At 36.1% G+C, this 18,023-nt stretch overlaps 1 protein-coding gene across 1 annotated transcript in view; it reads left to right on the top strand.

Annotated features, from left to right (window-relative positions):
- Positions 1-360: 360 nt before the first annotated feature.
- Positions 361-18,023, top strand: part of TM2D1 (TM2 domain containing 1) — a 52,341-nt gene continuing 34,678 nt past the window's right edge. Inside the window, exons 1-3 of the mRNA XM_065888402.1 lie at positions 361-548; positions 2,476-2,549; positions 12,432-12,540. Of these exons, the coding sequence (XP_065744474.1) occupies positions 367-548; positions 2,476-2,549; positions 12,432-12,540 (365 nt within the window). The 5' untranslated portion in view covers positions 361-366. The remainder of the gene's footprint in view (positions 549-2,475; positions 2,550-12,431; positions 12,541-18,023) is intronic.

Genomic DNA, 18,023 nt, shown 5'->3' with positions numbered 1-18,023 from the left:
AACTAAGGCCAACATGTTCTTTAGCGTCTTTGAGTCTGGTTCGTTATCTGTAAACCCAAATCCTACCAGACTAACAGAGATAATGTTTATAAAGGGTTTATCGAATTGCCGGGCGCCGCTGGCACTTTTGCTGATGGAAAAGCCACAGCTGGATTAGCTTGGGAGGAAGCCGTGGACGGAGGTCAGCTGATACTCCAAGAGAGCTGCCTCCTTCTGATTCTCAAAGACCAATCGAAGCTCTCCCAGGTGATTCCGTAGGCCTAGAGGGATGACCTGCCTCTAACGGATGCACGGTCCCTTTAAGAGCCTCACTCCCGCCGCCGCCAGACTCCCAGCTTCGCCTAGGCGAAGGCGGAACCGGAAGTTATGGGGGATGCGCCGGTCCCCAGCATGGCGGCTTCTCGGCCCTCCGGGCCGGTTGCTTCTGAGACTGCTGCTGCTCGGCTCCTGGCTGTACTGTGGGTCGTGTCAGTAACTACGGGACCTTGGGGAGCTGCTGCCGGCGGTGGCGAAGAGTCACTTAAGTGCGAGGACCTCAGAGTGGGACAATATCCTCTGTGAGGAGCCCCCCCCCATGGGGCGAGGTAGATTCGGGGTCGAGAGTGGGTCGCGGCTCGCAGCACGGGCTAAGGTTTTACTGAAAGGAAAGGTGACCTGTGTCCTTTAATGACCGAGGGACCTCAGGCGGTGAAGAGAGATGTGGGGCTGGGACGGACAGAGGCTATCCTGTGTAATTTCCTTGGGATTTTACTGATCGTTGATGCTTCCTCTTGTGATCCCCCTTTCTTTTTTAAAAATTCATTTTTTTAACCGGTGGGTTTATTTGTTCAAACACATTGACACTGAAGTATGTTAGGCCATGTTTTTAAGCATTGGAATTAAGTTAAAAGGTTGATGGACCCTACCCTGGAAATTTACCGACTTCGGGGAAGACAAGTACAGTAATTAATAACGATATAGCCAATGTATGTTGCCCGTTTATTGTTAACTTTACATTTATTACCTTATACTATCTCGACCTTCATGAGATCCCAGACTGCAAGGGGGCAAATTCCTGCTCCACTTTGTAGCCGTGGACAAATTATTCGAACTGTGTTTTATCATGAGTAAAAATATAGATAACAGTGCTACCAACTTAAAGGTCTGTTGTGATAAATTAGTACAGGTAAGTCACTTAGAACAATGCCTGGCACATAGTAGGGGCTATGTGTGTTAGCTGTTTGCTTACTGATGAGAAAACAGGCTGGAGGAGTTAAGTAGATCTGTTCGTAGCAGCAGCTCTGATAAGTGGAGGAGGATATGAAATGGGAGTTACATTCAAATTAAAATAGGTAATTTTGTACAAAATTAGACAGTTTCATACAAGTTGTAGAACAGAAAAATTAATAGAAGCCGGAGATATAAAAAAGATTCTATGAGAAGAAATCTTAAAATTAAGAAAATTCGATAGTATTTTTAAGAGTTGAGGAGAGGCCATTATTAAATTTTTACAGAATAGCTCTAATTTGCTGATTACCATTATGCTAGGAGTTTGAGAATTGACCTAGTAAGTTGAGTCCCTTTCTTGGCAAAAATGTCGGGGTGATTATTTCTAATAAAATAATTGAGCAGTATGAAGAGTTGTGCTTTTTGAAACTTAGAAGTGCCTGAGCATACAAGATGATGTTAACTGGAAAATGGTTTTCCTCGCATAAAGATGAGATTTCCAATAGTGATTCAAAAACCCTAAAGAGGTGTCAGACTCTGTCTCCAGAGACATCCTGTGAGTACCTTACTTATATTAGTGTCAATAAAATTTTTAGGAAACAGAACCCCGACCCACAAGTGTTGTGAACATCTATGAGAAGATGATTATTACATCCATTTACAAAACCTTAAAATCCTGTTGGGGAGACCATGTAGACCCGCCTAAAACAACCATCTTCCTCGCAGTCTGATGGAAAGCACCCTCGGCTTGGAATCAGGAAATCTGATTTTACTACCTATCACTCATACCACTTTGGATAAATCACTCAAACCTTGAGCATCAGTTTGCTTCAGTAATGTGGGGATAATAGTATCTACATCACAGGGTTATTTGTGTTACATGAAATTATGTATATGGTAATACTTGGGGCCTGTGAATAATTTCAGTGAGATATCTGGAAACTGATTTTTTTAACTTGAAGTTCTCTTATATAATTTGGTAAAGATTTTTATTTTCTTTTTTTTTGTGTGCTTTGTGCTTAAACCCTGACTGATGTTCCATAAGCATAGCACCCTCTGCTAGAGTTTTTAATACAATTTTCCTGTAATAAGTTAATATTCAGGTATTATTTAGTGACACTAGAAGTATACCTGTGCTTGTTGACTTGGACAAACTAACAGCCTCTTTTTACATGTGAATATAATCATAAATATATAAGATGACATGTTAAAGACAAGATGATAATGTTTTGTATTGGAATGTAGTTCATATTTCCTTAACTTTTCTACATATATTTGTAAAGATCCAAAAATAAATGATGCTACACAAGAACCAGTTAACTGTACAAACTACACAGCTCATGGTAAGACTTGCAGAAACATGTTTTTTAAAATAATTTTAAAAACATTATTTCATAGATGAATGTGTGATCGCTAACAGTAATTAATAAATGTGTTTTTTCTTGATTTACAACATTATTATTATTCAGTTTTCAGAACAACTTAATATTGGAGAACTGGCTAGGGGTTGTTAATGTTTAATTTAAAAAATAATCTTATTCTATTAATTATATAAACTGAGTTTTTTATTTTCATTCATTTTTTTAAAAAACCTTTAGAATAATTTATATAGCTTTCTTGTTGCCCTTTATTTATCAAGTTATGTTTTACAAAGATGCTTCTTTAGACTTTTAATTACTCAAAGAGAACTTGAAATGAGACTTTTAGTCCAATAAGGTACAGTGAGGCGCTATATCACCCATATCATGCACTTGTAAAATATACTTAGGTACATCCTAAGTGTGAAAAGAATACGGTAAAGATTTGAAGTGTGCATCAGTTTTTTCTTAGACGTTTTGGTAATGGATAACACCCTCAACCTAATGATTTGGGGGAGCTTCTGTTATTCCAAAAAATACATAATGCTAGATAAAAATTAATAAGTTGTTTAGCCTTCTAAAGGGTTATATGTTGGAAAGGAGGCAGATAAATGTAAGTTGGAGCTATTTGGATTTGGCATTCTTATTTGACATGGTACATAATGATGGTCAATACCTAGTATTATTTTGAGAAAAGAACACCTATTGAATATATACTGATTGTTTTATTGTTTAGACAGGAAATAAGGCAATAATTGATGTTTTCTTTATAAATGAAAGCTACTAAACAGATTCATTTTGGAAACCAGATTAAAGGGATTTTTTTAACTGCAAAAAACTTCCAGTTTTTCAAAATTATCTTATAGTCAAATAACTGAGCTCTTGGTTATGAATTTGTATATATTTTTAAAAGATCTCCCTTCTCTTTTTTATCCCTTTATATTTTGACACACTGTTAGCCCCATTCTAGTCAGCAGAGATATTTGAAAGTAACTTGTGTTAAACTTTTATAACAGATGTTTTGCTACTATTCTGGAGTAATGAAATTTTATCATATAAACACTAATAGGTTATATATATGATTTTTATAGTAAATATTGCTCAATATGTGTACATTTATTTAATTTAGTTGTGTTAGACTTAGAGGAGCTTTGCACGGAATCCCCTCCTTTTTAAATTGCTTTATAAGTATATTCTGATTTGCCTGTGTTACGGTTCAGTCTTTTATATTGTGCTCTCAGAATACAGAGAATAGTGTTAACACACATAAAGAACAATGAGCTTTCAGATATTCAACCACGTATATGAAATATGTTGGAAATCTGTGAATACTATTGTGACTGAGGTCACTTTAAACTAGGAATCAGGCAGCCAGCCATCTCAAAAAAGCCTTTTCTTGTCTGCAGAATTCTTTGTACGTATGAGGATTTTGAAGGAAATTATACAACTAAAAAGAATAGTTTCTGACCAGAAAGAGCTCTGCCCTCCAGTCAGGTGTCTCTTTTGTAAAATAAGTTTGAATCCACTTAAGTAATTATTGCTAAATAAGTTTATAAACAACTACAAAATCAAATGATCAGACTGCTAGGAAGTATAAAAGGCCTTGGAGGTGTTATGGTCACGTTGTGACCTGTCAGGTAAGTTATCATAGATGATGTAAGTGGAGAGCTGCAGAAAAATAAAAGGAAGGCTTTCTATGTACGGGAATGGTATGGTTATTCATTTGGAGAGAATAAACCATAAGTGCCTAACAATCTGGAAATACATATAAAATGTTATAAATTAATAAATAAATGACTTTAGATTATTATTATGACTTTAAAAAGAAAATACATTTCTGAGACAAATATGAGTTACAGGGCTTCTGCATGTGGATTATAATTTATGCATGACCCAGAAGTGTTCAGCCAAGATCTGGGATAGGTTCTACCAGCCCAGCCCTCATGAGGCTATGTCTGTCCACAGGATGCTTTTTTTAATTGTCCTTTTTAGAACATGCAAGACTAGTGGAGTGGCTGTGGTGAGTCACTTCTGAGTGCTGATCAGAGAGGACATCAAAATGACCCTTGAAACATGCTTTTTGGTCCTGACATAGGAATATATTAGAGTTGTGAAAAGTGTGATCTCTCTCGTTTCTCGAGCGAAAATTTTTCTTCTGTCTTTTTGAGTATATGAAGGACTATTGCAGAATCCTCAAACTAAGCTTAATTTTCTTAAACTATACTTTTTAGTAAGGAATGAGTGGGTGGAATGTTTTACAGAGAGGGGAGTTTGGAGGTAGAGAGTAAGAATTGGGACCAAAGGCAAAGGAGATTCAACTATGACAATAAACTGTGTGGTCTTAAAATGGTTACCAGTTAGCCCAACCAGTTAACACGCATCTTTATTTATTGAGAAATTATTTGTAATAGTTTAATAATTAAATTTAAATAAGTAAATGGATCAAGACAACTAACAGTGAACATTTGTATTATAAACTATTTATTATTGAGAAATTTATTTATTGAGAAGTTATTATATGGGAGGCTTCTGCTAAATGGTATAGATGATACATAAAAGAAGACAATCTCTGCCCTCAAGGAGTGTTCTGTCTAGAACATATATATACATAAAGACATACATAAGCAAGTGTTTTTAATTTTCTGAGTAGTGAAATATAAAAGTATTTAAACTCCATTTCCAGAAATTTTGCTCTGGTCCTTTGGCAGAAGGTCTTTTTCATTAAGATGTTATTGAAGTATATATACAGAAAAGTACACTTAAATATAACTCAAATAAACTTTCACAAACTGAACACACCTGTGAATGCTTCCAGATTAAGAAACAACCTTACCAACATGCTGGGACTCTGCCCCATGCTCTCTTACAGCCACTGCCCTGCCTTAATGATAATTATTATCCTAACTTCTAATAGCATAAATTAGTTATGCAAAGGGTGTGTTATTTTTAAACTTTTTATTTGGAGATAATTTCAAGCTTACAGAAAAATTGCAAGAATAGTACAAAGAACACCCATACACCCTCTCCCCGGATTCACCCATTGTTAAACATTATCCTTCTGGCTTTATCATTGTGCACTCATGCATGCTCTCTGTCTCTCTCTGAATTTGTGTATATATGTTTTGTCCGTAAATATGTTTGTGTGTGTTTTCTAAGAATAGAGATATTCTCCTGACATAACCACAGTTCAGTTGTAAAACTTGAGTAAATTCAGTGTTAATGCACATACTTTACCATCCACGTTCTGATTTTGTCAAATGACCCAAATAAAGCCTTTATAGCATTTTCCCCCAGTACAGGATCCCAAGATCAGGTTTTGCCTTTAGTTTTCCTTAACTTGGAATATTTCCACAGCTTTGTCTTCCATGATACTGACAAGTTTGAAGACTACAGTCCCCTTTATTTTAATAGAATATTCCTCATTTGGGATTGTCTGATATTTCCTTACAACTAGATTTAGGTTCTGCATCCCAGGATGGAAAATTACATAAGTGATGGCGTGTCCTCTGCATCTCACAGCTGAGGGACGTGATACCCATCTGCCTCTCATTGATGATATTAAGTGTTGATCACTCAGTCTTTTCAATTAAATATTTTTTCCTTTGCAACTAATAAACAGTCTTTGATGAGACTCATTTAGACCATGCAAATATCCTATCCCTCATCAAAAATTTCCCCTAGACTTAGCATCCATGATGATTCTAGCCCGAATCATTCTTTTTTTTTTGGCTGCGCCGCAAGGCATGCAGGATCTTAGTTCCCTGACCAGGAGTTGAACCATGCCCCCTGCAGTGGAAGCACAGAATTTTAACCACTGGACTGCCAAGGAAGTCCTCCGAATCATTCTTTACTGTAATGGTTGCAAAATGATGATTTTCCAATTCCAGCACTTCCAGAGGAGAGGTGTCTTTTAACACTAGAAATATGAAGATAGGGTTGGCTCTTACCAACTTTATCTTTTGCTTTCACCCAAATTCTAGATTGACACATTTAATTATCCGGTGATTACACAGTATAACACAGAAATCATAAATAAAAGAGTCTGACCCTCTTATATGACAGATCAGATCAGAGTGCAGAGGCATGATGTTAACTGGAGTAGGGTCCCAAACCACCTCCTCTCTAGGTCAGTCCATTTTACTGTGATGAAACTTCATTATTTTATTTCTAGTTTAGCTTTTTCGTATTTAAAAAACGGTGCTGCTTTTTATAATTGAGAAATAACTGTACCATGCTTAAATTGATGCCATCTAAATCCTAGACATTAGCCAGAGCCAAACATTTTGCAAGAAAACTGCAAATGGAATAGTTTTCAAGCTTCTGGCATGTTGCTTAATTTTGTCAACTAGTTAACATTTATTGGTAACTGGCTTCCTTAATCTCATCATATTGATTTATTTTTGCTTGTTCCTGATATCAGTGTAAGCATGGCATTATCATGGTGTAATGAAAAGAGTACTGATTAAAAGTGATGAGTTAGTCTAGGACTTGTAGAATATTACCTATTTATGACACTGGTGAGCTCATTTAATTTCTTGGAACCTCAGTTTTTCTGTTTGCAAAAGGAAGAAAAGAAAAAGGAGCATATTACTAGTTCTGCCTACTTAATAGTTTTTTTTAATAAATAAGGGTCGGGCTTCCCTGGTGGCGCAGTGGTTAAGAGTCCACCTGCCAATGCAGGGGACACGGGTTCAAGTCCTGGTTCGGGAAGATCCCACATGCCGCGGAGCAGCTAAGTTCGTGTGCCACAACTACTGAGCCTGTGCTCTAGAGCCTGCAAGCCACAACTACTAAGCCCACATGCCACAATTACTGAAGCCCGTGCCCACCTAGAGCCCGCTCACCACAACAAAGAGCAGCCCTCACTCGCCGCAACTAGAGAAAGCCCACGCACAGCAACAAAGACCTAACGCAGCCGGGAAGGAAGGAAGGACTCCTTTAAAAAAAATAAAATAAAATAAGGGTCAAATGAAATCATTATAAAATATGTAAAAATGATTAAATTCTAGGGTTGTAGGCATCTATTGAATAGATTAATTTCATTTCACAAAATCTATTAAATTTACAGCCACTCACGTGTTATATTTATTCCTCGTGTCAGGTTCATTCTCTTAGTCTTCTCAGTGTTGAAGTTCTCTAATTTCCTAGAGTAAGGAAGTTGAACACTTTCTCTAGCCAAGCATCATGCTTTACATACCATATGCTTTTAATATGTGTATAATAGCATTACAAGGGTCTTATTCCCATTTCACAGATTACAAAACAAGGTTCAGTGAGGTTTTGTAATTTGCCCAAAAGAACATACTAGTTAAGTGACAGAGTTTGGACTTAAGCACAGATTTGTCCCATTCTAAAGTATTGCTTTTTGGAGTTTTCTATCAGTTGAAACAAATCGGATCAGTCTCAATGTTGCTCTTTAATATTTTCTCATGTTATCTCACTATACTGGGAGCAGCAGCTCATCCATCCTCATTAAAGTACATAATTTTCATCCCTTGAAATAATTAGCTCATACTTCTGTCAAACTTCTCCAGAATTATTGTAGCAATGTGGTTTCCCCTTCACTCTGGTACTTCCACTATTTGTATCTTTCCTGAGGTTCTAAGCCTAGATCGTTGGGCATTTTTCTCTCCTTTATCTGTCTCATTAAATACAAAGCAGCTCATATTGAATACAAATCATTTCTTATATTAGAAATGATACAATAGCATTGAAAACTAAAATTGTCAAAATATAGGAGTTTGAACAATAGTATCCAACCAAAAAATAGCTATGATTTCTTAGTTTTTAATATTTTTATAAAGCATTTTTACAACTCACCTATAAATGTTTGATCTTCCAAATTTTGTACAGGAACCTGTAATCTCAAAAAATAGTACATTTCTGTTAGGCAAGGTATATTGGACAATAACCCCAATGGGAATCATAGTGTTTTGTATTGCAACTATCTCTTTAAGATCTAATTTTAGATAGTCTGCAGGAAGATCTAACAAGGCTATAAGGCAGGAAAGTGACAGCTTCAAACTGAGCAAGTACAAGGTAGTAATACACTTAGAGGAAAATTACCCAAAATTTAGTAATAGAATTCTGTTTTATTGCACAATTTTCCAATCCAGAACTTACTACTTTGAGGATTTGAAAAAAAATTAAAGGTGTTATTTGAAGAAAAACTTGCGTCTATCTATAGATCTTCCTGCAGGTCACTTCTTTGTGGAGCTGGAGTGGTCTTCACCAAGGCAAGAAACTTTAATTTTTTAAACCAGACATTGCTTTGACTTATTTACATGCCTGATGCCTTAACTGGAGTACATGTACTCCTGGGGGTGGACAAAGCTTTCCAAGAGGTAAACAGATATAGATGAATTAGTTTTCTAGGGCTGTTAGTAATAGTGTTACAAACTGGATGGCCTAAAACAGTAGATGTTTACTGTCTCTGGAGGCTAGAAGTCTGAAATCAAGGTGTTGGCAAGGCCATGTTCCCTCTCAAACTCCGGGTAGAGTTTTTTGTTTCCTCTTTCGAGCTGCTAGGGGTGGCTGGCAATCCTTGGCAGTCCTCGGATTGTAACCTAATCAATCCTAGTTTCTCTCTCTCTTTTTTTTTTTTTTTTTTTTTTTTTGGCCATGCTGCATAGCTTGTGAGATCTTAGTTCCCGACCAGTGATTGAACCTGGGCCCTTGGCAGTGAAAGCCTCGAGTCCTAACCACTGGGCCACCAGGGAATGCCCCACATTAGTCTAATCTCTGCTTCTGTCTTCACATTGCATTCTGCCTGTATGTCTTCACATCATCTTCTCCCTGTGTATGTTCAGTTTTCCCTTTTTTAAGGATACCAGTCTTATTGCATTAGGGCCCACCCTAATGACCTCACCTTAACTTCGTTAAATTTGCAGACTATTTCTAAGCAGGGTAACATTCTGAGGTACTGAGGGTTAGGACTTCAACATATCTTTTTGGGAGGGTACAATTCAGCCCACAACGTGTCTTTAAAATAATCAATTTCCAGATCCTCAGTTTTTATATGTGTATTTTTTCCTACAGTTGATGTAAAATTTCTGAATTTTAAAGAAGAGCCCTTTCATATTCTTGGTTGGATCATAGTGGCTATCAAATTGCTGTGGTATTTAGATTCCATTTTAAAGAATGCTATAATATTTCAATACTAAGGGCAGTATTTACAGTATGCTGGAAATAATATTTTTCCCAACAATTTAAACCCATGGTGAAAAATTTTAAAAAGTTATTTTAGGGAGCGTGTGAGCCACATTTTTTGAAGACCACTGATCTACAGCAGTTTTTCAACCTTAGTACTATTAATGTTTGGGACTAGATAATTCTTTATTGTGAGAAGGCTGTCTTGTGCATTGTAAGATGTTTAGGAGCATCCCTGGCCTCTACCCACTAGATGCCAGTAGGAGCTTCCCAGTAGTGACAACCAAAAATGTTTCCAGATGTTGCCAGATATCCCCTGGAAAGCAAAATTACTTTCCATCATTCCCTCATCATAGAAATAGAGCATACTGATCTCCTTTCAATTGGTAACATAGAATATATATTAGCATTTCAGATGTATGTTAATCTCGGTTTTGAGTTGTCTACTATATAGCTCCAGTCAAAAGCATGACCTAAGATGGCAGATTGAGAGATATAACTTAAGGGACATGATAATAATTCATTCACAAAAGTCAGTAAGTTTTATCCCTATATCAAGGCAGATGGCAAAACAACTACATATAAATCATGTGTTAACTTTTTCCCCATCTCTGTAGATCTTAACATTATAAGCTCTTATATCTGGAGTCAGTGTGAGAAATGGCTATGTGGAAACCTTTTCTCTACTGTTCTAATAAAGTTCTAGTTGAGGACCTTCTCTATTACATTCTCTTACCCTTGTGTCATGAACCAAACCAAATTCCCACAGTGGTTTAGAGGTGAATTGGTATGCTTTCTTTCAGTTATATCACAGTAGCTCTGTAAAGCTTTTTGCCTTAACTACCAGGAATCTCTGAGCTACATTGGTGGTCGGTTATACTGTCTTCCCTTAGTTGTTTCACAGTATAATTATTTCTTCACTCTCCCTCTTCCCTTAATCTTATTACTTCTTTTCTTGTTTAAATGGTTCTCAGTTGTATTGAACCTATCTATGCCTTTTAGCATAAGCACCTCCTTGTGTTGGAAATGTAAATACATTAAATAAATAAAGTTTATGGGACGGTATAGTTTGAACTATCAATAACACACAGAAGGGTGCAAAGTCATTATAGAGTTTTTTTCCTGGCCTCATTCTCTCAGTATACTACTCTGGCATAAAAAAAGGACAGTGATTTGTTGAAAATCTTAAGATAATTATAGACAGAAAATAAATACCATTTTTCTCTCATAATAAAACTCTGGAGTCTGTGGGTGTTTTTTTTTTTTTGTTTTAGACTATTAGACCAAGTTCTGTTTTCATTTTCTCAAAAAAAAAAAAACCCCACTGTAATTATTGTTGCTAAACATAGAGATAAGCATTTACTGAAACTAGCCTAAAAACATTAGTACCTTTTAGTCAGAAACAATGAAGGAGGAAAAGGCACTAACATTTATTGAATGCCTACTAAATGCTGGCCTTACACTAGGTATTCTGTATCACATTTAATCCCCACAATAGTCTTATTATGATCTTAGTGCTATTTTTATCTACAAGGAATCCAAGGTTCTGAAACAGGCAATGCACAGATAGGTCATTCTTATTCCAAAGTTCTAGCTCTTCCTTTTTAAAATAAATTTGTTTATTTATTTTTGTCTGCGTCGGATCTTTGTTGCTGCGCGTGGGCTTTCTCAGTTGCGGTGAGCGGGGGCTACTCTTCGTTGCAATACATGGGCTTCTCATTGCGGTGGCTTCTCTTGTTGCGGGGCGTGGACTCAGCACACGGGCTACAGTAGTTGTGGCACGCGGGCCCAGCAGCTGTGGCTCGCGGGCTCTAGAGCACAGGCTCAGTAGTTGTGGCGCGTGGGCTTAGTTGCTCTGCGGCATGTGGGGTCTTCCCGGACCAGGGATTGAACCCGTGTCCCCTGCATTGGCAAGCGGATTCTTAACCACTGCGCCACGAGGGAAGTCCCCAGAGTTCTAGCTCTTTACATGATGTGCCATAAAGACTTCAGGACAGTGCCTGCCTAGCACATAGTAAGCTCTATAAGTGTTACTGCCTCGTATTATCATGTCATTTCGGGTATGAATAAAGATCAAAATTACTAAATACTGAGATAATACACTACATCAAATCCTAGAGGGAATAGAGAAACAAAAAACAAATTCTATACATTTAGAATAAATGAAAGTAATTTATTTAGAATAAAGAGGAATCTTAGTTTATTGTAGCCATCATCTATAAGAACTTTATAAACTGAAAATATAAAATCAGATTATGTTAAATTTAATGAATTACCTAATGAGATACCAACAAAAATTCGAGAAGTATTCTTTATCCTAGAGATGAAGTAAAGGATAGTAATGTGCAATTCTTCCCTTGTTACCTTTGTCAGAGGCAGGGGATTGAACTTGATGGGTCATGCATCTAACTCAGTGTGGCAATTGTTATGCTTTTGTGTTCAGACTACTCTATCATATTATCTGTATCTTTTTTTTGTTTTTATTTTTTTATCTGTATCTTACCTTGTACATGAGTGTGTGTGTGTGTGTATATATATATATATATATATAAAATGTAGCTTTTCCTATCTAAATTAAAGTATATCATGTTATATTGGGAGGTGGTTTGTTTTAACATTATATTTTCTTGTGTGTATTGCTAGCCTTAGGAAAAAACATAATTACATACTTTTCCACAAGAAAAAAAATAATGGATTTTTGCTTTTTTCTGCCTTTAGTTCCATGTTTTCCAGCACCTAACATAACTTGTAAGGATTCTGGCGGCAATGAAACACATTTTACTGGAAACGAAATTGGTTTTCTCAAGCCCATATCTTGCCGAAATGTGTAAGTACCTACCTTACTGAAGCTAAATTTTCAGGTTACTTGCCTATGTTGTATCTTGACTGAATGGAGTGAAGAGGAAAAGAGTTAATTTGTAAGGAGAATCCTGCACTAATATAATTTATACCTTTTTGCTTTTGTCAGAAAATCTCTATTTTAAGTGTGCATATTGTTATATATATATGCAGTTTACCAACCAAGTAAAGCTCAGTAGTTCACTATGTGGGATAAATAGAATGAATGGCTTCATGCCATGTCAGTTCAGCCAGTTTTTGCTACCAAATGGCTTATGAAAAAATTCTGTTTTCAAAATTTGGGGGCTTTCTCGAGTGCAAATAAGGGATTGTGTACCTATAGTATTAAAAGAATGCTAATTAGTAATCATTTGCATTTTGAAACTTGGTTTCATTATTTGTAATAGGTTTGGATGATAAATGGTAATGTTAAACAGAATTCAAAAGTTAGTTTGGTATATTAAGACAAATGGTTTTATTTTGTTGGGAGTATTCTTTGTTTAAAGGACTTTTAAGTTTGCTATTTATTTTTGCTCCAGTAAAGCTAACAGTTTATTCTTATGTTAATGCTTTGTCCTGAAAACATGATTTAATTTTACCCATTTTTATTAATTGTTGGCCTTATATTTTTATCTTTTACTGTATGTTGTTGCATTTTATATGATGGCACCTATTTTGCAATTATATCAAAAAACAACCACTATTTGACTGTTTCTGCAAGTTCTATTAGAATTCTTAGAAATTACTATTAGAGTTTTTTTTTTTTTTTGACCCTACTTCACTGAGTTAATGAGGGGCTTTAGATTCTATCTTGCTGTGTAATCCAATCACTTTAAGCTTCTTGGGTTCCAAGATTGCTCATAAGTAAAGTAAAAATTGTTAAAGGGAATTATTTCCAAAGTACTTAGATATGGTTTAGTCAGTTTTTAGATTTATAGATTGATGTTTCCAAATGACAAATGATTTGTTAAGTATTGGTCCAAGGTTATAATACAACAACTAAGAAAATCATCCATTAAGAACAGCTAACCATTCAGGTTGGATGTTGCAGGTTCATATTACCTATAATGGTCACACCACAATGATCTGCCACTTAATTTCCAAATCAACTCTGATTTTCCTTTTACTGTCTCTGAGTAGTTAGGCTCAATGCAACTGAGCTGTACTAATCATGTTCACAAGACATTGGTTTCAATTGTGATAGGAAATATAACTATCAAGGAAACTAGATACTCCAAGTCTACTGGCCAACTTATTCCCCTCCTGTAGTAAAGTCTACAATTCCAAAATAGAATTTGCTTGATGAGCATTGAATCAGAACAAGGGGAGTTAGATTGATGGATAATTTTAATAAGTCACAAAAGTAACATAACCTGATATATCACTTTCCTTTATCAGGATATTCAGTACATGCCTACCAAACAGCCAGCTGCTAGTTAGCTACTGAGTAAAGACTCACTGACAAATTCTTAATTCATTGAGTGTCCCTTTTCCAGTTTACATATTTTCCTTCTCCTGTAGGCATATCCTTTTATAATATTGATACTTGACTAGAACTCCATCTCAGTATTGCAGATATAGCCATTCTATAATGTATTCTTCAGCAACTGAAGTCTAGTAACTATGTCTGATTGGTTACCGACTCACACACCTATTTATACTGGCCATCTGCATTAGTTGGAGCAGCCTGTTGTAACAAATGTCTTAAGAATTTCAGTGACTTAACACAGTAAAAGTTATTTCTCACTCACATCATAGTCCAATTTGTGTTGCCTTGGGGGTCTGGATGGGGTGAAGGGAGTGATTGTTGCTCCATGCAGTCATGCAGGCTCTTGTGCTTTCATCTTGTAGCTTTGCTTCCTCTAGTCCTTAGAGTCCTTTCCATTCACCCAGCAGATGGAAAGTGGAGAAAAAACCCCTGCAGGAATGTTTTATTGGCCAGACATAAAATGTTGGCATACATCACTTCTGTCCTCATTCCATTGGCCAAAACTAAGTGATGGCTGCACTTAACTGCAAAGTTAGCTACAGTAAACAAAGGCATATCTCAGAGATATCATGAGTTTGGTTGCAGACCAGTGCAATAAAGCAAGTCACATGAATCATTTGGTTTCCCTGTGTACATAAAAGTTATGTTTATACTATATGTAGTCTATTAAGTGTGCGATAGCATTGTGTCTAAGAAAACCATACCTTAATTTTAAAATAATGCTGTTGGAAAAATGGTGCCGATAGACTTGCTTGATGCAGGGTTGCCACAAACCTTCAACTTGTAAAAAACCCAGTTTATCTGTAAAGCACAATAATGCAAAGCACACCAAACAAGGTCTGCCTGTTGTTTCGTTGTATGTACATGAGAAAAAGAGAAATGATTTGGTAAACAATTAGACAAATCTCTTCTACACCACCAGTTTTTAGATTATCCTTTAGGATGATTTATTTATGTAGGTAACTACTTTTCTGATTTCATTCCCCTTACCAGCCAAGATTTTTGAGAGGCTTGTTTCTATAATATTTATCTTTTATGAATTTTTCAGTCTAATGCAGTATGGCTTTTGGCCATACTGAAATTCGCTAGCCATCTTTGTTGCTATATCAAATGGATATTTATAGTCCATATCTTAATCCTTCTACAGCATTTGGCATTCCCTTTTCTTAAAATAGTTTCTTTCCTTAACTTCCAGTATAAAACACACTTCTATTTCTTTTGATTCCTATTCCTTTCCTTCTTCCTTAAATCTTGATATTCCCAAGATTATGTCCTTGGTCCTTTTCTCTGCTTCATTCATCCACCCCTTTGGTTTCTCTCACCATCTTTATATAAAGGTCCTTTCCTTCAAATCATTTCCTCCTTTGTATTAGTGAATGCAGCTGTTCTACCCATTTTCTTAAGCAGAACCTTTTGGAGTCATTCTCCTATTCTCTCATTCCCCACATTTCTTCTGGCTGCTTCTGCCTTCTTAGTATTTCCTAATTTTGTTTCCTTTTCTCTCCCACTGCTACTATCCAGTAGGTTATAGCTTGAGTTTCTACAAAGTCTCCCAATTTATTTCTCTACTCCTAGTCTGGTGACCCATTGCAATGTAGAAGGGGCACTACTCCCCTCAGTGTAAAATCTGACGTTCTTATAATATTAGATGCATAGACAGAATCTCTGGGTTGTTTACCATCTTCCCTAACTCCCTGAAAATGTCCTGATTGTGAGTCAATGCAAGAAACAGGATCGTAAGCAGGAGACTGACATAATCATATTTGACTTTAAAATGATAACTCCAGCTACCTTTTTATTTCTTTACTCCTCTTTGCAGCAACTCCTTGAAAGAGTTACCTAATACTTCTTTGCTTTAATTTTGTCCAACCTTTTTTTTTAATTGAGTTAACATAGGTTTGTAACATATAAGTTTCATGTGTGCATTATAATTCAACTTCTGTATACACTGCAGGGTGCTTCTCACCACATCTAGTTTCCATCCATCATCATACAATTGATCCCTTTTACCCATTTCGCCTACCTCCCACCCCCCTTCACCTCTGTGTCTACCAGTCTGTTCTCAGTTTCTATGTGTTTGTTTTTGTTATTTTTTGTTGTTCATTTACTTTTTTTTAATATTCCACATATGAGTGAAATCATATGGTATTTGTCATATTTATCTTTCTCCATCTGACTTATTTCACTTAGCACATGGCACTTAGCACATAGACCTCAAGGTCTATGCATGTTGTCACAAGTAGTAAGATTTTGTCTTTTTTTTTTTTAATGGCTGACTAATATTCTTGTATATATATATACACCATATCTTCTTTATCCACTCATTCATTGGTGGGCACTTAGGTTGTTTCCATATCTTGGCTATTGTTAATAATGCTGCAGTGAACATTGGGATGCATATATCTTTTTGAATTAGTGTTTTCTTATTCTTTGGATAAATACCCAGAAGTGGAATAGCTGGATCATATGGTAGTTTTCTTCATACTGTTTTTCTTTTCTTTTCTTTTTTAAAAATAAATTTATTTATTTATTTTTGGCTGTGTTGGGTATTCATTGCTGCGCGGGCTTTTTCTAGTTGTGGCGAGCAGGGGCTACTCTTCATTGCGGTGCATGGGCTTCTCATTGCGGTGGCTTCTCTTGTTGTGAAGCACAGGTTCTAAGTGCATGGGCTTCAGTAGTCGTGGCATGCGGGCTCAGTAGTTGTGGCTCACGGGCTCAGTAGTTGTGGCTTGCAGACTCTAGAGTGCAGGCTCAGTAGTTGTGGCACACAGGCTTAGTTGCTCCACAGCATGTGGGATCTTCCCAAACCGGGCTCAAACCTGTGTCCCCTGCATTGGCAGGCAGATTCTTAACCACTGCACCACCAGGGAAGTCCATCCATACTGTTTTTCATAGTGGCTGCTCTAATTTACATTTCCACCAACAATATATGGGGGTTCCCTTTTCTCCACATCCTCTCCAACATCTTGTCTTTTCTTGTTTTTATGATAATAGCCATTCTAATGTGTGAGGTAATATCTCATTGTGGTTTTAATTTGCATCTCTCTGATGATTGAACATCTTTTCAAGTGCCTGTTGGCCATGTCTTAAATGGAAAAATGTCTGTTTAGATCCTCTGTCCATTTTTTAATCAGGTTGTTTGTTTTGTTTTTATTGAGTTGTATGATAGGAATTACACTGAATCTGTAAATTGCTTTAGGTAATGTGTATTTTAACAATGTTAATTCTTCCAATCCATGAGCATGGGATATTTTTACATTTCTTTGTGTTTTCTTCAATTTATTTCAATAATGTCTTATAGTTTTTAGTATACAGGTTTTTGATCTCCTTGGTTAAACTTATTCCTAGGTATTTTATTATTTTTGTTGCAATTATAAATAGGATTCTTTTCTTAATTTCTTTTTCTGCTAGTTTGTTAGTGTATAGAAACACAACAGATTTTTGTACATTGATTTTTTTACCCTGCTGTTTTACTGTATTTGTTTATTATTTCTAATAGTTTTTGGTGGACTCTTTAGGGTTTTCTGTATATAAAATTATGTCATCCACAAATAGTGACAGTTTTACTCCTTTCTTGCCTTTTATTTCTTTTTCTTGCCTAATTGCTCTGGCTAGGACTTCCAATATTATGTTGAATAAGAGTGATGAGAGTGGGCATCCTTGTCTTGTTCCTGATCTTAAAGGGATAGCTTTCAATTTGTCACTGTTGAATATGATGATAGCTGTGGGTTTGTTACATATGGTCTTTACTATGCAGAGGTACATTCCTTCTGTACTCATTTTATTGAAAGTTTTTATCATAAATGGATTTTGAATCTTGTCAAATGTTTTTCTGAGTCTTTTGAGGTGATCATATGGTTTTTATTCATTTTGTTAATATGGTGTGTCACATTGATTGATTTGTGGATGAATCATCCTTGCATCCCTGCAATAAATCCCATTTGATTATGGCATATAATCCTTTTAATGTATTGTTGTATTTG

The sequence above is a fragment of the Phocoena phocoena genome, chromosome 1 (assembly GCF_963924675.1).
Source record: "Phocoena phocoena chromosome 1, mPhoPho1.1, whole genome shotgun sequence".
NCBI lineage: Eukaryota > Metazoa > Chordata > Mammalia > Artiodactyla > Phocoenidae > Phocoena > Phocoena phocoena.
The sequence above is the reverse complement of the archived record's forward strand: the minus strand, read 5'-3'. Positions and strand labels throughout refer to the sequence as shown.